Genomic DNA, 24,416 nt, shown 5'->3' with positions numbered 1-24,416 from the left:
ATTAAATTTATGTCCTTTTTTCACACAAATAGAGCTTTCTTTTGGTTTGTATTTTAGCACCACTGTTTTTTTTTATTTTTTGTGATATAAATGAAAAAAGACCGAAAATTTGGAAAAAAAACCCACCAATATTTTCTACTTTCGGTTATACAAAATATCCAATAAACTCATAGTCATAAATTTAGATCAAATTAAATAGAGGAGTGGACTCATGCACCGCCAACTATCCTCTCAGAAGATGAAGTAGCTGCTAACACCCGGCTTAAATAGATGTATGACAAATTAATAAAAGAATGGTGTAGCGCTGTGTGCACTGTGACATACTTGAAATCAATAATGTAAAGCAATAAAAATGTAATAAAAATTGTGAATAAATATAAATTAGTAATGTGACACTGTGTGTAATCAATAAAAAAAAATGTTAATCAACCAGGTTAATTACAAATATATATATATATATATATATATATATATATATATATATAGTGTAGCATAATCCAAATAATTAAAATACATACTAGGGACTAGGAGACAATTGAAAGTGCAATCAATAGTGGCCAAATCATACACCATGACAATAAACAAATTGCAAAGTCCCAAGTGTAAAATTAAATAGATAAAAAATTATAAATAAAATGCAAAATCCAGATTTCAATTCTTCAACTTTATATATTGTGTGCTCAGAAAACTGGTGCCAATCTAACCGTCACCGTCTGGTGTGTGCGCTCACCTCAAAAATTTGACCCTCAAGGAGTCATACAGTATATTATATCACCGGATGATCCCAGGCAGGATGGATCTCTCCCTCTGACTGAACACAGGATCAGCTCCCACGGTGATCAAAAAATGGTCAAACACCTTTAGGGAATCTTCAATGGCTCATATAAAAGAAGTAAAAAAAAAAAGAACTTCCATACTGTAGTATTTTTGTATTATCGAAAACCACAATGCCAAAAGGCTACTCACAATTTAAAACAGGGTCACAGACCCATCAGGCATGTACTGTGTAAACCCACAGTCAGGTGTACAATCAAGGAGTCCCAAGATGGCGACTGCCATCCATACGTAATGACGTTACCACGCTCTAGTCCGACGCATTGTGTCACGCTACCACATGACTTCTTCAGGGCTATAGAGATGGTGATCGCGGACTCTTTATATAGGAAGTCCGCACCTGAGACTGATCATTAGGCAGAGCGCAGCGGTCATTTTCCCATAGATAGATAGATATCTATATATATATATATATATATATATATATATATATATATATATATATATATATATATATATATATATATATATATATATACACACACACACACACACCTATATACACACACACACATATATATACATACACACATACATATACAAAGCTCTATCAGGCAGCATATTACCAATATCAAAATGGCAGGGGGATGCAGTATGCAAACAAAACTGACCCGATGGCAATACTATTCAAATGGATCACCCTTATAATATTGATCACAAATTATAAAAACATTACGACTTTAATACTAAATCAATCAAAAAACTGTGGTGTGTACACATATACTACAAAGAGGAGATATTCAGAGGAACTAACATGAAGAGAAATTGAAGGGGAAGGACCAAGAAAAAAAAACAAACAATCACTAATTAAACAATTGATATCAAATTCTATATTAAGTCCCAAAGGTGATAAAGTATCCATATTATAAATCCAGCGAGACTCAGCCGGACTCAAAATTTAAAGTCAGCAAGACCATAATAAATACCCCGGGGCAAAGCCAAAGGACCAAGATAAACAAAGCATTATGCAGCTAATATGAGTTGATTAAGGCTAAGGAAAAAAAAAAACACATTCAATATATATCACCAACAGATAAATATCCAGATCATATGAATGAAACACAATTTATTCTATTACCTTATTATTTTTCCATTTTCTACATAATATTGAACTCTAAAAAAGGCAACACATGGTGGGCTAAACTTTTCTGTTGTCTGAAAAAGAAAAAAAAGTATATTTATAGAGTAATCAGAATCAAGAAACGTAGCATTTTTCAATGTAATTTTAACAGACATCACAGCCATGACCATGCACACTGAGTTTAAACAGCCCTCATCTCAAGCAGCAGCAAGGGATCATGATATGAAATCAGAGATCATAATGTAGGGTTTGCTCAGCATAGCTGTAAAAGCCCTAGGCATCAATTTTGAGTTGATCTGTCAAGAATCCTGTTGCCTCTTAATCAAATCATACTGCAACCTTGCCTTGGCTTCAATCTCAGGTGTTCCATAGATGTGTACCATCTAGCAATTGAATTTTAGTTTTCTAGTGTTCAACAGGCCCCCGCTTATGCTATCTAATGGTTTTATTTATTACGAAGCTGGAAAATTTCACTTTTGCAGTCAAATTTTAATAAACCCACTGCATGTTTGTTATATGTTCCCATTGACACAAAATACAAAGAAAAAAAATATTTATCTTTTTAGTTGTTATGGAGCAGGCCTTGGGAAACTGCAAACTATTCTGAACAATTTAAAAGAGAAAGCTGAGGGGGACAAAGTCGAGACTGTTTCTCCTCATTAACATAGAATGCAGTACACAAGCCCAGAGAACCCTTTCGTTAGTGAAGATAGTGCTCAAATCCAGTGCACAACTGATGAGATCTACCAATACAGTACAGGTAGGTGTTAACTATGGTAAACATTAGCTTCCCAGCACTCGCAGGACTACATTACACAACAGGAGGAAACTTCTGGTTTAGAGTTTTCAGAAAAGAGCAAGTAAATGATACACAGCAATATTTATTTATTTTTTTATGTTTTGCTATGTGAATGGGAACATGTAATATAAAGTAGATATAAAAGTAGTATCCTAATTTGACTAAAAATGTGGAAATATACTTTAAAGTGGATTTTTAGTCAGAAAATTAAGTCCTGCTAGATCACTTAAGGTTCGCCCCTTTTGCAGGTATAGCAAATGTAAAACATTAAAAATAAAATTTCTATACTGTTTAAAGTCCAGTAAGACAATGTCTCACCCTGTTCTGCACATGCTTAGTTTCTCTCTATTTTTTATCACTGTGCAGAAAGTATAGAGGCTGATCTTCCGAAAGCCTAAAGATTTACTGCTACTCAGGGACTCTGAGCTTCAGAAAAAATGGCAGCCTCCAGCAGGAAGAAACAGGAGCAATGCTGAAGGCAATTCACAGCACACACTAATTTTGGTAATTATTAATATGGAATGTGTGTTCCTTGCTAAAGATCATTTTTATCAAGTCGTTATGGGTAAAGTTCTGCTTTAAGGACTATATAATGAAGTTATCCGTTTTTATTATCTTAATGCCCGAGATATAAAAAACAAACAAACAACACAACATGCACACAACAGAAAAATGCAGATCTTATCTCTATCACGAATACTTACTAGGGGGAAGGGAAGGGGGGGCTGACCTCCATGTGTGTCCTGTTGGCTGTTACAGGATAAGAGGATGTGTCTTTGCTATGCAAGCTGTGGCTCAAAGCCTGACAATTCTTTTTTGTGCCATGCAAGTGCCCAATGGGGAAAGGCTGAGTCCCAGGAGACAGATGGGAATAGAGTCCTTGTTTACAGATAATGTACTGGAAATGTTTTTAAGATCTGAATTCTTTAGGCCCCATTCACCCTAGGGCGTTTTGAATTGCGGGCAGAATAGCCAGGATTCTGTTTGCAAATTCAAAACGCTCTGCTAAAATGACAAATCGATGAGCCACGCATTCAGGTGCCATTCATTTTAATGGCACCTGAAAATACAGTGCGGTTCTGCCGCAATTGTGAAAAGAAGTTCAGTTTATGTACACATTGGCATAGGTAAAGGCCCATAAACACGATAAGAAAATCGTACAAATATTTTCATATGAGGAGCAATTGTACGATAATCTCATAATCACAACAGTTCACAAGACAATAACCGAAGGGACAAGCACGAAATGTTCTCTCGTACGATACCAGATCATACGATTTTCATTTAATCAGTACAATAGTCATTCAAAAATGCAATACAAATACAATACAATACATAACATCACTTCTGAAATTCTATTCTGTCGTACAAGAATTTTCATAAATTGAATAACCTCTTCATTTTCGATATGGAGTCTAGCGTGCAAAAAAAACCCCAGAAAATTGTTGAAATTACAAAATGTTTAAAGGCATTCTCATGTATTTATTCTTTTTTTTTATAATTTAAATATTTTATTAATTTTTCAAAATTGCTAATTTATACAGACAAGCCATAAAAAGATAAACACATAAAATGATCACAGATTTGCTTGTCATAATATCTGATTGTTAACCAAAATCCTTAACATTTATCTCCCCCCCCCCCTCCAACCCCCCAAAACCTCCGCTCTGCATCTTTCCCACTCCCTGGAGATCCCGATTCAAAAACATATCCACATTATTTCTCTATTAATCTCCCATATACTCCAGGATTAGTCCTAACTCCTTAAAAACCTCCCATCTTTTCCACTTTACACGGAAACTCTCCATCTTATCTTCACTCAAGTGGTTAAGTTCTTCTAATCTATATATCTGGTCCACCCTATTTATCCAATCCTTTATTTTTGGTACCTCCTGTTTCTTCCAAAACTTGGGTATCAATCCCTTTGCTGCATTCAGATAGTACAATAAACCATATTTTTTATATTTCTTAACCGAAAGCTTAGTGTCATGAAAAAGGCAAGTCTCTGGGTCATTTGGATTATCAACCTCCGTTATTTTCTGAATCATATATACTATTTTCCCCCAATACTCTTGAATTTTAGGACACTCCCACAAGATGTGATACAATGTACTTCTATCCCCACATCCACGCCAACATAAAGGTCAATTGTCTCTATTCAATCTATGTGCTACACTGGGTGTAATATACCATCTTGCCATTTAGAATTCATCTCTATCGCCTTTATATTTCTATTTTCGTGTATTAAACTATATGTTTTATTTTGCTTTTCCACATCCATTGTTAGCCCTATATCCCTTTCCCATTTCTCTATAAATGGTGGACTTGTATCCGTGATTATTCCAGTGAGAATCTTATAAATTTTTGATATCCCATGTTTCCCATCTCCCCTTGTGTCTAATAAGTGCTCAAAAGGGTTCCAATCGTCTCTTGTTCTCAATGGCCTTAGAAGCTTCCCTACAAAGTGTTTCAACTGAAAATAACGCCACTCGTCAATTCTCATAAATATCGCCATTCGTCAATTCTCGTAAATATTTCTGTCTTTTTTTCCAAATCCTTAAGTGAACCTATTTCCTCCCCCACTATTACATCTCTCAACCGTACGTCTTCCTTCTTTATCCACTTCCCAGCGACACTTTCTTTACCTGGAGGACAATATTCTGTGGACCATAAGGGCATTCACAGTGAATTATATTCCCACCCCTTTTGTGTAAAGCATCCCATACTCTTAACACATTAAGTGTGAAAAAACTTGTGCTATCTGCTAATCCTCGGAATTGTGGGGGTAACCATACAATTCTATTAAGGCTTGTGTGATTTAGTGTATTTTCTATTTTTACTCAGCTTTTCCCATGTGGATTATGTGTCCAATCAAAAACTCTTGTCAGTATTACCAAATTATAGTACCTATTTTAAGTCTGGAACTCCCAGTCCACCTCTTTATTTCTACTTAAGATTTCATAACTTATTCTTGTTTTTTTTTTCCTCCAAATAAATCAACATTTTCTTAATTATTCTAAAATATACTTCTGGTATTTTGACTGGTATCATTTGGAATTTGTATAGAATTTTTGGAACAATTACCATTTTTATCAGATTTATACAACCTATCCATGACAGAGTTCCCCCACCTAGTTTTCTTAATTCATCCTTAATCTCATTTAATAATGGGATATAAATTTGATCTATATAAATTCTTGGAAGATACAGTTCATTTTATACCGAAAATATTTAAATTCTTTTTCTCTCCATACAAAAGGGAAATTCCTCCTGTAGTATATTTTTCATGCTATTTAAAATATTTATATTTAAAATCTCTGTTTTAGTTGGGTTAATTTTTAAGTTTGACAACTCTCCATATTCCCTTAAATGATTTCATTAAATTTGGTAATGTTATCCTTGGATTTCCCACATAGAACATATCATCTGCATAAGCTGCCACCTTATGCTCTCTCTCGCCTATTTTAATCCCTTTTATGTCTATGTTATTCCTTATTGTAGTTAACAAAGATTCCAAAGATAGAACGTACAACAGTGGAGACAGAGGACATCCATGTCTAGTTCCATTCCGCATCCCAAAGCACTCTGACAATTCCCCATTAACCATGACTGCTGCAGAGGGTTGACTATATAATTTCCTTATCCATTCTCTCATTCTGGGTCACATCCCCAATACTTCCAGTGTCTCCAATATATAACCCCAATCTACTCTATCAAATGCCTTTTCAGCGTCTATCGAGAGGACCACTGCAGGGATTTTCTCTTTCCTACTTTTTTGTATGAGAAACAAAAGATCTTAATCCATTATCTCTACCCTCTCTTCCTGGGACAAAACTCACCTGATCCATATGTATCCCTTCCGGCATCAAGTCTTTTAACCTATTTACCAGAACGTTTGCATATAGTTTGGTATCTGTGTTCAACAAGGAAATTGGTCTATAGCTTGCACATTGAGTGTCATCCTTACCATCCTTATGTATGAGAACCACATAGGCTTGTAAAGATTCCCTCATTTCCATCTCTCCTCCCAATACATTCATATATGTCCTCAATTTGGGTACTAATAATTCCTTATATTTTTTATAATATCTCGCAGTATACCTATCAGGTCCTGGACTTTTCCCTGCTAAAGTACTGTATTTACTTCCTGCATTATTGTTGCTTCCAGAGATTTTAATTGCTCCTCACCCAATTTTGGTAGTCCTGCTTCTTTTAAATATGTCTGTCTTTTTTCTATTTTTCCTGCGTCATCTTTACTATAGCTTATTATATTCTTTAAACATTTTAGCTATATCTTTATATGAATATTCTAATTCACCTTTGTTGTCTCTTATTTTCTCTATATAATTCCTGGATTTCTTTTTCCTCTGAGCCCTCATTAAATATATTCCTGGTCTATCTCCCCATTTATATATCTCTCACATATTTTTTATTAAACACTCTTCTCTTTTCTTCCAGAAAATTATTTAATTCTTCCCTTTTGTTTATTACCCTCTGCATAATCGCTTGTTACTCTATGTTTATGTTTCTGCTCTAACTCTGAGAGTTCCTTCAGAAACATTTATTTTTTCTCTCCTTTCTCTCTTCTTTTTTGCGCCAACCGCTATCAGGATACCTCTAATATAGGCCTTAGGAGTCCCCCACACCGTTGCCACAGACACCTCCTCAGAATCATTTTCCTAAAAAAATTGCTCTCTCTTTTTTAATCCTTTGATCTTCTCTTGATCCTGGAGGAGAAGTGTCTCGTTTACCTCCACAATTTCCCCCTATTCAATTAATTTCCCCATAGTAATTTCATTGTGACCGGGACGGGATCCGATATTGATATCTCTTATATTTTTACTTTAACCAGAGACTCAGTAAGTCACTAGTCCAACAATATATAATCCAATCTTGAGTATGTCTCGTGTGTATGGGAATAAAATGTATAGTCTCTATCCTTTATATGCTTAATTCTCCATATATCAACAAGTTGACACTGATATAACATTTTTTTTTTTAAAGATTTAAGAGACCTACTTCCAACTCTCTGCACATGAGACGTCATATCTGAGGATCCATACAAAGATTAAAATCTCCCGCCACAATTAACCACTTGCCTACCAGGCACTTATACCCCCTTATTTACCAGGCCAATTTTCAGCTTTCAGCGCTGCCGCACTTTGATTGACAATTGCGCGGTCATGCAACATTGTACCCATATGAAATTTTGATCATTTTTTTCGCACAAATAGAGATTTCTTTTGGTGGTATTTAATCGCCACTGGGCGCTTTACTTTTTGCTCTATAAATAAAAAATTGCCAAAAATTTGAAAAAAAAAAAAAGTTTCTTTGTTTCTATTATAAAATTTTTCTCCTTCACTGATGTGCGTTGATGAGGCAGCACTGATGGGCACTGATAGGCAGCACTAAAGGGCACTGATAGGCAGTACTAATGAGGTGGCACGGATAGGCAGCACTGATAGACCGCACTAATGAGGTGTCACGGATAGGCGGCACTAATATGCAGCACTGATAGGCGGCACTGATAGGTGACACTGATGATGGGTACTGATAGACGGCACTGACTGGCATCACTGCTGGGCACTGACTGGCGGCACTGACTGGCACAACCGCTGGGCACTGACTGGTGGCACTGACAGGCAGCACTGCTGGGCTGCACTGGTGGGTGGCACTGGTGGGCAGCACTGGTGGGTGGGCACAGGTGGGTGGGCACAGGTGGGTGGCACTGGTGGGCACAGGTAGGTGGCACTTCTGGGCACAGGTGTGTGACATTGCAGAGTGGCACAGGTGGGTGCACTGCTGGGCACAGGTGGGTGCACTGCTGGGCACAGGTGGGTGCACTGCTGGGCACAGGTAGGCGGAGCTAGTGGGCGCACTGCTGGGCACAGGTGGGCGGAACTTGCGGGTGGCACTGCTGGGCACCGATCATCAGGGCACTGATCATCAGTGCCCTGATGATCGGTGCCGATCCCCGCTCTGACAACTGCTGGTTCTCAGCAGTACTTTCCTCACGATCTGACAGCGTGTCATTGGACACCGCTGATCAGGTGGTAAAAGGCCGCTGTGATTGGCCTTTTACCACATCACGTGATCAGCTGTGTCCGTAGGACACAGCGATCACGGAGATCGCCGGGTGCGCGCCCCCTGGGGCGCGCAGGAGAGCGCATTCTGGGGGGACGTCATATGACGTCCACTCAGAACTGGCCGGCCGCAGTGCAGCCGTCATTCGGCTATCTGCGGTCGGCAACAAGTTAAACTACCTTTCTTGAAATCCATTAATTTCCTCAGCGTATTTTTTTAAGAACTCCTTCAGTTCTTGTTCGGGCAACAGATTTGCTAGTTTACACTCCCAATCCTGTAATTTCCCCTTCAGGAACATCCCTTCCGGATCCACCAATCTGTCTTCCAAATTAAACCTAATAATTTTCGCAAAACCTATTGCCACTCCTTTGGCTCGTTTGATTGTGGAATCTGCATAGTACCATATTGGATAATATCTGGAATTTAGTTTCACGTTTGCTTCTCGTTCTAAATGTGTCTCCTGTAAAAGCAACACTGAAGAAAATCTGTGCTGAATTTCTTTGAAAATCCTAAGTTTCTTCCCAAAGCTATTTAAACCTTTAACATTATAAGTCATAAAATTAATCTCTTCCATTCTTCTTTTCCTCCCCTCTCATCTCCCTCTTCCCCCCTCTCCGCTCTCCTCCGTATCTTCCTCTACTTTTCCTAGGTTTTCTCTAGACGGATATATTTGTTTCGCAGAGTCTAAAACTACCTAGCCCTCCCCCATACCCTCCACCCATCCCCCCTCCCTTTTTAGGCATATAATTAGCCTATGAATCATTTGTGGTCTAAGTCCCACCCTTGATTCCACTTTAGGGTGAAGCTCTGAGCATGACCACCTCAACCCATTTACACTCCCCCAGCATCTCGTCATCTTAACTGGAAGGAAGAATATTTGAAAGAAGAGAAAACAAAAAAAATTCTCCAAACATAAAGAGAAGAAAAGAAAAGTAGACAACATCTTCCAAGGGAAAAAGAGGAGAGGAGAGGAGGAGGGCAGCGGGGATAGAGAAAAAAAAAAAAAAAAAAAAACACAAGGTGGGGAAACCTCCCTTGACTCCCTCCTCTTCCCCTATCCCCTTCAGATTTCAAGTTCTCTTCCTCCTCCTCACCCCATCCAGGAATATCTATATATCGCAACTCTAGTCTTCCACAGAAGTCTCTCAATTCATCAGGAAACCTCAATTTGGCAGAACGTCCATTTCACCAACCGATTAAACATGCTGGGACCCCCCCAGCTGTATTGAATGTTCTGCTTCCTCATTTCTTCTACTAATGGTTTCAAAGTTCTTTTCCTTAATGTCTCTGCAGCAAGGTCCGCAAAAAACTGTATATTTAATTTGCCATATTTTATTGCTGTTCTTACTTTCATCCTCTTCCAGATCTCTTCTCACGTTGATGGAGTTGAACTATAACATCTCACGGGTTACCTTTTCTACCTTCTTGTTGCAGTCCCTCAATTCTGTACACCCCATCTATTTTATACAGTTCCACTGCAGTTCTATCCATTATTCTGTCTAATATTTTCTCTATTGTTTCCCTCAAGTCTTCTCCTTGAGAGATCTCTGGGAAATCTCTTATCCTTAGGTTATTTCTTCTGAGCCTATTTTCCTGATCTTCAAATTTATATAGCAGATTTCTGTGTTCTTTTTTCATTTCCACCATTTGTTTGCCTATGGACTGGATCACACGGGCATGTTTGTATATTTTTTCTTCCATCTCCTCTACTCTAGATAGCACCTGCCCTGGGGCGGACTGACCATTTGGGAACTCGGGCACTGCTCGAGGGCCCGGGTCAGTAGGGGGCCCCATGAGATGCCCCTGGTACCTTTTTCATAGGCTTTTTTCAGTTTGGGCAAGGACACAGGGGCCCCATGATCCCCTATTGCTCGCGGGTCCCATGAGTTGTCAGTCGGCCCTGCACCTGTCCTAGATCTTTATGTAACTTTGCCATTTCCTGTTTTATATATTTTTCCAATCCTTTAAAAACATTCCTGCAATTTCTGATTTAGTTGGTAGATGTGTGTCCTGCTCTTCTAAATTCTCCTGTGGACCTGTTTTCTCAGCGTCTGCTTCCTCCAAATTTTGGCTAATATTAGGTAGTCCCAAGGACAATCTGGAGCCTGTTTTCTCAGCGTCTGCTTCCTCCAAATTTTGGCTTATATTAGGTAGTCCCAAGGACAATCTGGAGCTTTCTCCAATACTGTTTTCCAACAAACACTTCATTTGTTCCATTTTGCCTCTCAGGAGTCTGTTTTTCCTGCCCAGGAATATATTTTTTAATTGAACTTGATTGCAGGGCCTTTGACCCCCCTCCTTTTGTTGCCTTGTTTTTCATTTTTAATTTATATCTGATAATTTAGGTACTCCGATATCCACTTCTCCAACCATATATTTTTCCTTCTCCTCCTTCTCCTCTCCGTCACCTCCTCTCCTCCTTCCCCCCTCAGGAACTCAAGATCTTTTCAAAATGTCTCTCTTTTGTATTACCTTCAACCGATTGTATCCAAGACCCTCATTAGTCACCTAAATGACCCCCTAAGTGCAACCCCCATAATCTAGTCCATCAACATTTGCTTCCATCACATAGGAACTAGTTTAATCATTTCAATTATTTCATATTTTAAAATCTGCTGCCACTCTCACTCACCCATGTAGTTCTTCTTCCTTCACTTCAAGGGGGTGTGTGTGTGGTGTCCAGCTGTTCGACCACAAAGGGGGTTGCAAGTAGATAGCGCTCTTAGGTTCTGTTCATCATTGGGGATCTTTTGGTTCTGAGGCTCCCCTGATACCTCGTATAGGGAAAGATTTCCACTTTAGGGGGGTGAGGGAGACAGAGAGGACCGAGGCGGTGTGTTCCTGAATGCCGGCCGGCATTTCTCTCCCTCTGACGCCGGTCACGTGCCCACCAGGCTTCCTCCGGGCTCCGGCTTCCAGGACTCACCACCTCCTCACGCTCCTCTAGATCTGCCCGCTCAACCGCATCCCCCTTTCACCGAGGTCCGCAGGAGACAGACCAGACAGCCCCGGAGACACAGCAGGTGAGTCCCCTCTACCGTCCTCGATCGCCACGCTTACTTGGTGGGACGCTGGAGGAGCTGGGTGCCGTGAGATCTCACCTCGATCTCTCGATCAGCGCCATGCCCAGGATCCTCCCCCCACTTGTGTTTCTAATCATGTTTTTATGCTTTTGTTTGTACTGGCATGACACAAAAAAGTGGAAAAACAAATTGCCAAATCTGACACATTCCACACAACCCCAAAAATGGACTGGCACCCTCAATTTAATATTTGGTAGTACACCCCTTGGAAAAAATAACTGAAATTAAATCGCTTCCTGTAACCATCAATGAGTTTCCTACACCTCTACTGGAATTTTGGACTGCACTTCTTTAAACAACTGCTCCAGGTCTATCAGATTGAAAGGGTTCCTTTTCCCAACTGCTGTTTTGAGATTTCTCCATAGGTGCTCTTTGGGATTGAGATCTAGACTGGCCAGTTCTGTACTCTCCAGCGCTTTGTCTGAAACAAAGTGTGCTTTGGGTCGTTGTCCTGCTGCAAGACCTATTGACGGAGACCAAACTTTCTGACACTGGGCCTTACATTGCACCCAAGAATTCTTTGGTAGTCTACAAATTTCATAATGCCATGCACACGGTCAAGACATACAGTGCCTGAAGCAGCAAAGCAGCCATAAAACATCAGTGAACCTCCACCATGTTTGACTGTATTCTTTTATTTTAAGGCCTCATTTCTTTTTTTCTGAAAACAGTAGAATGATGGGCTTTACCAAAAAGCGGTTTTGTCACTCCACAGCACATTCTCCCAAAAGGATTTTGGCTTCTTCAGGTAAGTTTTGGCAAACTCCAATCTGGCTTTTTTATGTTTCTGTTCCAGCAGTAGGGTCCTCCTGGGTCTCCTACCATAGCGTCCCTTTTCATTCAGATGACAACATATAGTGCAAGCTAACATATAGTACAGTTGTACCCTGTGCCTGAATGTCAGCTTGAATTTTTCTGGAAGTTGATCAAGGTTCTGTAGTAACCATTCGAACAATCCTTCGTTGCAACCTTTGATCAATTTTTCTCTTTCCTCTTCTCTTTTCCTCCAAGTCCAAGGAGATAAGATGTTTACAGCCCATGGCACTGTAGCTAGACAATGTTGCGCACAGTGGACACACGCTGGATGACATCACCACCATGAGAGAGCCCACAGGTACCTGTTAGTATCCAGCATAATCCGGAGGAACAGGAGCCCTATATCCAGGCTGACCACCTCACTGATCGTAAGGAGGACCTCCGGAACCAGTGGATTTAATTACTTCCCTTAACGGCTTGATGACTGCACCATAGGAAAAAGTTCACCAGATTGACCAGTTCACCTTGAGAATTTACATATATGCGCAATATCTATGCGCTTCCGGTGAGTGTGCACTTCTCACTTTTGGCTGGAGTCACAAGTTCATCTGCTGCATTTTCTTCTGTTTACAGACTTATTCGTTTACATATTTACAAGCATTTATGATTACTATATGTGGACGTATTGGTTTATTCTTAAAGATACAGCGCTACACCCTATACATTTCTGACATATTAATGATCGTTTAATTTCAAAATGTCCAAGGACAGTTTTTTTTTGCGAATGTCAAGGCAAAACAAAAAAACATACGTAGTACATCTCAGAAATAAACACACATTTTCCATGTTTTATCCATTTAAAGCCCCAACACAGAAAAATATCTATTGATCTGTCAAAAACGCACAGCTCTTATGCCCTGTGGTAGGCAACACACAGGGGTTATTTACTAAAACTGGAGAGTGCAAAATCTGGTGCAGCTCTGCATAGAAACCAATCAGTTTCCAGGATTTTTTGCCAAAGCTTAACTGAACAAGCTGACGTTAGAAACTGATTGGCTACCATGCACAGCTGCACCAGATTCTGAGTGCACCGGATTCTGAGTGCATCGGATTTAGTAAATCTACCCCACAGTGTGGACTGAATTTTGTCACTGGATTTTCTTTTGCGAATTTATCCAACCACTTATACTCCTAGATCTACAACATAAAGACATAATTCTGTAGTACAAAATAAGTAGGTGAAATAAATATTACAACATAAATGCCAATTAGTCTGTTTTTTTTTTTTCCATTATCGAACAGATATAACAAAATGCTAATGCCAATAGTATATTTCACAGACCAAAAAGGAAGCAAAATAAGACGAGTTCATTGTTAGGGTTTACATACAAATCCCACTGTTCTTTTCTTCAAAAGAGACTTTAAACATTTTTGCATCTGTTTTTGGCAAGCTATTAGTAATTAAGGGTTCATTTTGTCATGTGTGGCAAACTGCAGGTACAAACACATCTCAATTCTTTACATAGAGATTTAATGATAAGTCTTTAAGCACAGATCACAGTGAAAATAGGTCTAGCTGTATCTGTTGTGTGGTTTGGAATCTACATGTATGTGTACACAATTTTCTCTTGGAAAGAAAAAAAGGACAAGTTTTCACCTGCATACGTGTGTGTATATACCCTTAAAATATTTTCACGTTTGTAAATAAAGGTTTATGTTTCAAAGAAAAGCTTGTACATGTTTCTCACTCCAAAACATATCTTGCAGCCAAGCAGATTCCAGTTTAACCAGTGTATCAACAAGTATTTTATTTCAGACACTACTCATAACTGACAAACACATGATAATGTTTAAATAAAAAAACTGGACTTCAGCAGACTTTTCAAACAGTTATTTACATTTTTAATTATTACAGAATAGCGCATGGAATACATTTCATATTTTCAAAATTTTCTTTCTTGAGAGACAAATAAAAATACAAATACATATACTGTGATCGCTTTTTTTTGTCATCTATTTGCACCTCTGCCTGGCCAGAACCCGACTATGCCTGACCAGAACCAGACGAGAACCAGACTTTGTGCCTGGCCAGAGAGGGTGGTCTCTCTGGCTGCTGTTCACTTAGCAGGTTTCACAACTTTGTGGTGTGTTTGCCACATGGCAATTGCAAACCTGCGGAGCTTTGGGTGCCATTAGCAATGGCACTGCAACCACGCTGTGTGTTTGTAACACGTGCAAAATGCACAGCAAAACACACTTTTTTTGTGTCATGCGTTTCAGAAATGCTTATGTTACCTGAGTGTATGTGGTTTTCGTTCAGTAAAGTCCATTTGTTCCAAAATCAATGAAATTTTTAAGCACTTCCAGGCACTATTTATCAAGTCACTGAACAGTCTGAGAATTCTTCTAGTGTATGGTGAGCTTTAGTATCTGTGTATGCATACGTGTGAGATAGGGACCTTAGATTGTAAGCTCCTCGAGGACAGAGACTGGTGTGGATGTACAGTATGTAAAAGGTTACATAAATTGTCGGCGCTACACAAATACTTGTAGTAAATAAATAAAAAACAGTTGTATTTGGATTCCTGTGACAATTTCCCTTGCTTCTAAATGCACGTTTTAACTTAGTAATTTGTACTCTGTGCAGTTAGTGATACTCAAATATGTCGCCTTTTCATGTTTTACTTTCCTACCTGCTACATTGCATTGTTTATTATTTATTATACAGGATTTATATAGTGCCAACAGTTTGCTCAGCGTTTTACAATATAATTTGCAGCAATGGAACATGTCATTTCTGGCACCACAGTACTTACATAACCAATAACCAAAACAGTGAAGAGTGGAAGCTTGGTACAACCCTCTGTGTGATCATGCGTCTATACCAGACAATCACATTGCTTTGCATTTTACTGTTTTTTTTTTTTTTTACATGCACACACATACGGTATTGTTTTGTTTCTGCTTTGACATACTTTGAGAGGATCTTTCTTCCATTCTTTAGGAAAATACTTGCTCAGCTTCTGCTCTAGGTCCATAAATATATATTCGTTATCTGCAAAACACAACAGACTGGCTTAAATAAAGTTCCCATGAAAGAAGAGATAATTGATTTTGAAATTTATTACACGAACACACATACATCATTGACACCTTTTTTATGCTTTATCTGTACAGATTGTGCAATTTTATAAAAATTAAGCAACATATTGTTAACTTAGAGGCTTGACAAAGCAAAATGTTTTTTCTTAGTTCAGGATGAATGGGGAAGGGGTTAAACACGTGTCAATTTTGACTTCTTGTTCAAATAATTTTATTGTTTTTTTTTTAACAAGGCGTTGAAAACAAAAAAGAAAATTGGACATTCCATATACAGATCAACAGAGATGATAGTTACAGTAGGAATGATGTCCTTACAAAAGGTGGGGAGAAGAACATAGGTACATAAGTAGAACATTTTAGGGAGTGAAGGGAAAACAGAGACATGTGTAGGAGGATATGATAGTGATACATTGTAAATGTAGAAGTGAGCTCTCCAGAAGATGGTGGGGGGGGGGGGGATGAACTTAAACCAATGTGGGTAGGTCAGGGGTAGGTGGTCAGGTGGGGGGGGGGGAGGGAGGGGAAACATTTTTTACTTTTATCTGGGGCTTTGCAGTAATTTATCCGCACTTCTTGTTCTGTAGGGAATATTTTACCAGATTGAAGTGGGGGAACTCTTCAACAGAAACAGACAGAAATAACAATAATTACATAAGGTTGAAAGAAGCCACAAGTCCATGTAGCTCAGCCAAATAAATGAACATAAACCTCCATATACCCAATCCTATATCCAAAGTTGATCCAAAAAAGGAAGGCAAAAACCCCAAACCCCAATATAGCTTGATCCAATTTGATCCACTGGGGAAAAAAAATTATGTAATGACCCCCCCCCCCCCCCAAGAGGTAATTGGATATTCCCTGGATGAACTAACCCTGGTGTGATTACCTGTAAAATGTTTAATATCTATATTTTGTGTATTTGGGAATGCATCCAGCCCTTTCTTGAAAATCAGGATTTGGATAGTGAGGGAAAACATGCACAGGGACACAGACAGAATTAAGAATTCTAACAAGATTTCTTCCCTCCCCTATATAGGATTCATGTAGTTACATAACACAATACATTATGAATTTCTAGGCTTTAAACAATAAGGAACATATTTATAAAAATTAATCAAAAATAACTCATCCTGTGAGCTGAAAGTTATTAAGCTATTTTCTCTCCTGGTTGAATGTTCTGCATAGGAGTTCATCAGGAAAAAATAAATTGTGGCCACTAGATGGAGCCTAGTAAATAAGTATTCCCTATGATCATCTGCTCTATCTAGTGGCCATCAGCAGTATCCCCTGATTCACTCTATTCTGTATGAACAAAGAACTTTTAAGCTAGAGAAAAAGTAGCCTAATAACATTGTTTTTGCCCCCATTCACACAGAACAAATTTAGGCATGGTTTCATGGCACAAATAGCTCAGTTCATTTTTAGAAGTGCACTTTTAGGTGTACTTTTGGATGGTTGCAACAGGCAGACAACATACTACAAACAACATATCAATGAGGGAAGAACAACAGTTCTGTAATGTTGGCTTGCAGTGAATAACTGCTAGCTGAGAGCCCATTCACATCATATTCATGGGCTACACTGGGCAGCTTTGTTAAATGCACAGACAAGGCTACTTACCTTAAGTCCTATGAACAGTGTAGTAGTGTGAACTGAATTCATAGGACTCAAGGTAAGTGGTCTTGTCTGTGCATTTTACAAAGCTGCCAAATGCATATGATGTGAATGGCCCTCGGCTGGCAGTTATTCATTGCAAGCCAACCTTACAGAACCCTCCCATTCCCACTAATATGCAGTTTCTTACATTCTCAAAAGGTTATAGAAAAACAACGGCAACCCCACAGTCTTCCTTCTGCAGAGGAATGCTGAACTACATTCCTGCTTTAATGAAATCAATATAGCTGGAATGCTATAGTGTAATCCTGCATCTGCAAAAACAAAGGGCTTTGTGTTTTCTTTTTCCTCCCTCCTGTAAGTGATTTGGATTAGTAGTGAGACCAACAATGTCAGATGGTCAACCACATTCTCCCTAATTCAGTAATTTGCAACTCAGCAAAGTACTACAGGTTAGATCAGTGTTTTTCAACCTTTTTTGTGCAAAGGCACACTTTTTTCATGAAAAAAATCACGAGGCACACCACCATTAGAAAATGTTAAAAAAAATTACCTCTGTGCCTATATTGACTATATATAAAGTAATTCTCTTGAATAGTAATCAAACACAAAGAAATTATTTTATAATTATTTCATCCCCCCATATAGTATTTCATCCCTCATACAGTAATTCATCCCTCATATAGTAATTCATCCCCCATATAGTATTTCATCCCTCATATAGTATTTCATCCCCCCATATAGTATTTCATCCCTCATATAGTAATTCATCCCCCCATATAGTATTTCATCCCCCCATATAGTATTTCATCCCCCCATATAGTATTTCATCCCTCATATAGTAATTCATCCCTGATATAGTAATTCATCCCCCATATAGTATTTCATCCCCCCATATAGTATTTCATCCCTCATAAAGTAATTCATCCCTCATATAGTATTTCATCCCCCACAGTACTATTCCCCCCCCCCCCTTCTAGTAAGCCAAGTCCCCCGTGTCAATTCACTTACCTTTTGCGTTCCTCTCGCTGTCTTCCCGCGCCGTTCGGGTCTTCAGGGCGGACTGTGAGAGGAGCCTAGCTCCCCTTCCCTCACGTTCGGCACGCTGCCCCGCCTACACACATCCTGACAGCCACATCCGCAAGCCGGATTAAAAGGTCCGCGCGGACTTTTGGGGCTGCCAACCGAGAGGAGGCAGGGGAGCGGCCGACCGAGAGGAGGGAGGGGAGCAGGCGCCCGGCACACAGAAGAGCCGCATTAGACTGGGTAAAGAGCCGCATGTGGCTCGCGAGCCGCGGCTTGCCGACCACTGAATCATTAGATTCTAATGATTGGTCTATTTGTGAGCCGAAGCCACATGTTACAGATGAAATTGGAATTTTTCCCACGGCACACCAGACAATATCTCACGGCACACTAGTGTGCCGCGGCACAGTGGTTGAAAAACGCTGGGTTAGATAACACTGTAGCACCGATGAAGGAAGATTATTTTTTGCTGGGCGAGATCTGCCATTAAGAAATACCTATGCTATGATAACTGTGGTTAGCTACATCAGCAAAAATAACACGATCCTGACCAAATCCAGGCTATTCAAGACAAAATGACATGACAGAAAAATACATATACAGGAGGTTACAGTCAATGAAAACCATGTCAGATTAATTAAAGTATTGCAAGTCAGCTTAAATGGAAATCTTGACATGTGTTTATGTCTGGACATATGAGCTGACATGCACATGAGCAGCTGTACACTTTTGTTTACATCTCCCCCAGCCTTGAATGACTACAATGTGCCATTCACCAGGCAGGCAGTGGCAAGGGTCGCGCTGCTGTTATGGGAGAGTTGATCTACAGGTTTTGGATAGCGCTTACTAAATCACTGAACTGAAACCAGCATGCAGGAAAGGCTTTCAGACTCCACTGCATACATGCTTTATACAGGTACAGCAAGTGACTAGGTAGTAAAGCCAGAATAACAATGATCAAATGACAACTTTCAAAGCTTGTTTGCATATGCGTTTTAACTGCTTTTAAAAACAACATGTTCAACTGCATATGGTTTAAAGATAAAGGAGTGTGTTTCAATGAGCCTAGTTTCCACCATTGGGTGCGTTTATGTGCAAGGTAAACTGGACTACCTAACGTTAGCACAGCTGCAATGTTTTCTAGAAAGTACTGGCATTCACTACTGTTCTTTATTATGGTCAGGACTAGAAATATGTTTTAAGTAAATATGAAATGTTGCAAATACATTTTGTAACTTACTTTCAAGTCAACAAGTGTACTAGTACTATACTTCTTTTGATGAAAATGAAAGCTGCTGTTACAGAGTTCAATAGCTGAAGGTAAAATTTAAATACACAAATGTGCCTTAACAGTGATTCATCCCTCTCACAAACTGCTTTCTAGTTCAAAGTTTTAAATTAGAGAAAGGATCTTTTTAAAAGTAAACAGCTTCCACTGGAAGAAAACTGACAATGCTCTGTGAATCCAACAGTGAAGTAAAACTGTGAAATAAAGGAATGAATGTTGTATTTCTTTTAAGGTATAAAAAGCCTCAAAAATACACACACCTTACCTTAGGGCAGGGGTGGGCAACTGTGGCCCTCCAGCTGTTGTAGAACTACAAGTCCCATGAGGCATTGCAAAACTGACAGTTACAAGCATGACTCCCAAAGGCAGAGGCATGATTGGACTTGTAATTCACCAACAGCTGGAGGGCCACAGTTGCCCACCACTGCCTTAGGGTAAGGTACGTAAAATAAGGCCTTTTTTCCCCCAAACTGTCTAACATATCGAATTATAGTCATATGCAATCTTGCCACATACATAACATTCATAATTATTTTATTTCAATGATAACTACACTTATTTGGAAAACACTTAATATTTTTGCCTACAAGAAAAAATAAAAAAGCATTTAACCATTTAACTACTTTTCTATGCCTATTAAGAAGTCTATAATCTTATTAGGTGGCCAGGAACAGATCAGAATGGTGCACTGAGCTGACTGACAAATACTGTATATTGTAATTATAGAAACAAAATTTAAAACAAAAATTAAAAGATAAGCTTTAACTTAATTAACACGCTATGGTTCATGGCATATATTTACAAAAATAGTCCATAGTCTCACATATCTAAACAGAACAAAAAAAATAGCTGGTTATGCAAAACAGAACATTTACCATCCACACACATGAAAACTATTTAATGAAACCTTATAAAGAAAAAAAACAAAAAAACAAACAAAAAAAACAACTTACTTTTAACAATGCTAAGGCCAAAAAAATATGCTTGTTTAATATCCAGTGCTTCACATACTTTGTTAAATAGCTCTTGTCCTGTGGTTTTTGTCTGCATCAAAAACAAAAAAATTGTACAACAGGAGTAAAATCAATATATTCCAATTATTCAACAATAACACAACTGGCAACTGCAATAATTATAATAATGTTATAATTTATAATATAATGTTATAATTTCAATGTTTTTCCTATAGTTCAAATACACCAGTATATGCATCTTTTACACAGAAATTTGAATTTAACAAAATGCCTAAAAAATTGTACAATACTAGAAAACTAATCCCTAAGGGCCAGTTCACACCAGAACCTGGTTCAGGAAAGGCAGGTTCCGTGCATATTTCCCACACCATAATCAAAACGCACTGCTTTGCGTGTGCCAATACATTGCTAAAGCAATCCAAAATACAGATCGCAAACAGTGTGTTTGCCTGCACTAGATTGCATTGTACAACAGTACCATGCAATTTGGTGTGGTGTACTTTTGAAAAGTAGTGCATGTGCTACTCTTTGTGTGATATGGTGCGATTTTCAGCCCATTCAAATGAATGCGCTGCAAGATCACACTGAAACATGATCAGGTGTGAACTGGCCCTAAAAGTTATTGCAACCAGTATTCTATTCCATTATATATTTCGACAGTTGTTCTAGTAATCCGTATAAATCAGAGGTCCCTAAATTGTTTAAACAAAGTTAAACAAAGATACAGTTCACTGTGTATTATACTGTTTGGAGGCAAAACTGTAGTCAATATAAGTTTAAAAAAAAAATGCCCTGACGCCACAGGTCAGTGGGAGTACAAAATGCTCCAGAACCAGTCAATGGGAGTAAAACATGCCCATACATCAAGTGGTTAATAGTAACAAACCATACCTCGTCAGTGGTGTCAATAGTAAAAAATGCCCCTGCACCCATAAAAGCAAGTGTGTCCCTCCGTCCATAAGGGTAAAACATTCCCCTGCATCTGTAAACATTAAATAGTCCCCTGCATCTGTAAAAGTAAAACAGTCCCGTGTCCACAAAAGCAAACCCCTGTCTGGGTGGTCAGTAGAATTAATGAATGGTGGAATGGGAAGAATGGTATCCCTGTGTCAGTGGAAGGAATGGTGCCCCAGCATTGTTCGTCAATGAGACTTAGGCTGGCCATTATACAATTGTTTTGTACAATTTTTCCTTTAGATTTACCAAAACCATATAATATGAGGTCACACCTAAACATTTTTCAATTGGTATGCAATCAGGTAGGCCCTTACACTATATAGTTGAAGGTAAATCTAAAAAGGAAATGAACAAGAATATTGAATAATGTAATATGGACTGAACTTTGGCCAGTTCAGCAGAATCCAGAATCTATATCCATTCCCGTTCGACAGTAGTTGACCTGCTGATCAACTTCTGTCTTAATGGGAATGTTGGAAAGTCCCAGCTGTCCGAATACAATAGCGCAGCGGGAAGAATTCCTCAATCCACCTTGCTTGTGTTGATGGGGGGGGATCTTTTCATTTTTATCGGAAAAAAAAAAGGATCATTGGAAAGCCTTACCTTGCAGGCTTAGTGTCCTGCAACACACTTTTCTAAACCAGCATGGCTTTGACTAAACAGGCAAGATCAAGAAAGTCCAATCCAACTGATGGTGCCTGCTACATTGCTAGGTGTCGGAATGTTTTGTGTTTCAATGCCTGGCACTCACTAACACTCAACACAAGTGAATCCCCGCTGCAAACTTCAATGGAAGAGTCCAGCATGCAAGGCCATCTTGTTACAGAGGCACGTCTACAGCAACCAGAATTCTACAGCTATAAGACACAGCTGCAGGTCAGATAATAAGCAGAAAAATTAATTTGGGTATACATACTGAATATCTGCCTATCCCCTCCACACTCCCTCTTCTCTCTCCCCTCTAACTGATCTAAATGCTCTACCCTTCCTACCAAAGTTGTAGTCACGAGATGCCCCAGTCTCAGGTCTAATCTTTCTTCTGGTGTCCATGCCACTGTCTGCATAACATGGATACTTTCTATTGGCAGTCCGGGGTGTAGAGGTGGTTCTCTCCGGATCCAGAAGAGGAGTCTGAAGTGGGGACTTCAGCATGAGGGTACTAGTGTCTGCATATGTTCAGCTCTGCATTAGTGGTCCCCCACACCTAGAAACAGAGTAAACTTTTAAGGACTTGGACAAATTACTTAGATGAGTACATCTTGCTGCTTCCAAAGAAAGAAAAGGATAGGCTTGCCCAAAGAAATACTTTAAACTAAACTGCGACGCACTGGAAATTGGACAATCGGGAAAAAAAATGGTCTAATTGATCTCAAGTGAGAAGTAGCAGCAAAAAGGTAGACTTGTGAACCCATTACAATTCTACGGGGACAAATCTCACCTTGAGGAAAATATGGGAAGTTCAAATTGAACCTATTATAAGTGTCATGGATAACAGTATCTGTTCACACAGCCAAAACATGAATCTGAATAATAAGCAGTGTAAATGATAAAGCACTATGAAAGTGCTAAAATATGCTTACCACATAATTTTTTTTTCTATGACTTACCCCAACAGTGATATCTAGTTGCTCTCTGTTGGGCAACCAAACACAGACATTCCGATAATCTTGCTCTGGCATACTGGCTTGAAACAATGGTCTGCTCATGGTGAAATTACATTCAGTTATGCAGCATTATCATTGTTATGGACCTGAGGAAAAAAATATAAAACAAAATGCAATTATATTTTTACTACTGTTAAATGTGTTAAGTGATCCACACTATTGTGCTACGATAATGCACGTATTACTGCAATGCACAGTTAACGCATTGTGGGTGGTGCAATTCATTCTGCATCTGCAGCATAATAGAGCTGCTCTAACACAGTGCAATACTGTCACTGGGCCCTTTGTGCTTTAAAGGATAAGTTCACCTTTTTAACAAAAATAAAAATAATTTTACCTGCAGAAAAATGTGCATTTATTGTCTGCAGGAGTAGACAAGCATTGCACCAGCGATCAGTAGATCGCTGATGCCATGCAGGTCTCCTGCAAACATATCAGAATATCTGCTTGCTGTATGGGATGTACGAGCAAGCAGATATACCGACAGGAAGCTTCAGTGAATTACCACGGTGCTCCACAGCAAGATAAGGCTAAGGCTGCCGGGACTTGTAAGCACTCATTCACAGAACTCTGTGAATGAGTGACGTAGCCATGTGGGTAGAGCCCCACACGACCGCACTGTTTTCAAATCTGACAGTACGGGGAAACTCCTCCCCGTACTATCTGTTGGGGTGGGCTGAAGCTATAGGAACAGGTTATATGTTCCACCCTAAATACAGGAACATGTGACATGTTCCCAAAGGTGAACTTATTCTTTAAAGATCAACTATCATTCCATGGTTTACACTGTTGAGCTCCCACCCCCAACATGGGACAAAGTACATGTAGCTAGGCGTTTCCTAAATCCAGATACTAGGTCCAATCTGTCCCTTTCTCCACAGCAAATGTGACAACAGCTAGGAAAGAAATGGACTCATCATAGCAGCAACTTGTCTTGGCTCTGAACATTTTCCTGAGTCAAGAACAATGCAGAGGGAAGAGTCAGCCGCTTGTGTCTCTGCAAAGTAGTGCTCAGACCTGAGCCAAGCCGCCATTATGATGAGTCCAGCTCCTTCCTAGCGGTTGTTAGATTTGCTGTGGGGGGAGGTAGTTTAGACAGCATAACTAAGATGGCCATACATGGCCCAGTGGGTTGAGCAAACAAAAAAAAGCTG

At 39.2% G+C, this 24,416-nt stretch overlaps 1 protein-coding gene across 1 annotated transcript in view; it reads right to left on the bottom strand.

Annotated features, from left to right (window-relative positions):
- FRMD1 (FERM domain containing 1) overlaps nt 1-24,416 on the bottom strand; it is a 112,922-nt gene that overhangs the window by 51,899 nt on the left and 36,607 nt on the right. Inside the window, exons 2-5 of the mRNA XM_089668557.1 lie at nt 23,206-23,348; nt 20,621-20,711; nt 15,613-15,692; nt 1,913-1,989 (exon numbers count right to left, since the gene is read on the bottom strand). Of these exons, the coding sequence (XP_089524683.1) occupies nt 1,913-1,989; nt 15,613-15,692; nt 20,621-20,711; nt 23,206-23,304 (347 nt within the window). The 5' untranslated portion in view covers nt 23,305-23,348. The remainder of the gene's footprint in view (nt 1-1,912; nt 1,990-15,612; nt 15,693-20,620; nt 20,712-23,205; nt 23,349-24,416) is intronic.

The sequence above is a fragment of the Staurois parvus genome, unplaced genomic scaffold (assembly GCF_062004578.1).
Source record: "Staurois parvus isolate SC_StPar_1 unplaced genomic scaffold, SC_StPar_1.0 ptg000059l, whole genome shotgun sequence".
Lineage (NCBI taxonomy): Eukaryota > Metazoa > Chordata > Amphibia > Anura > Ranidae > Staurois > Staurois parvus.
Note: the sequence above shows the minus strand (reverse complement) of the source record. Positions and strands in the feature narration are given on the sequence as shown.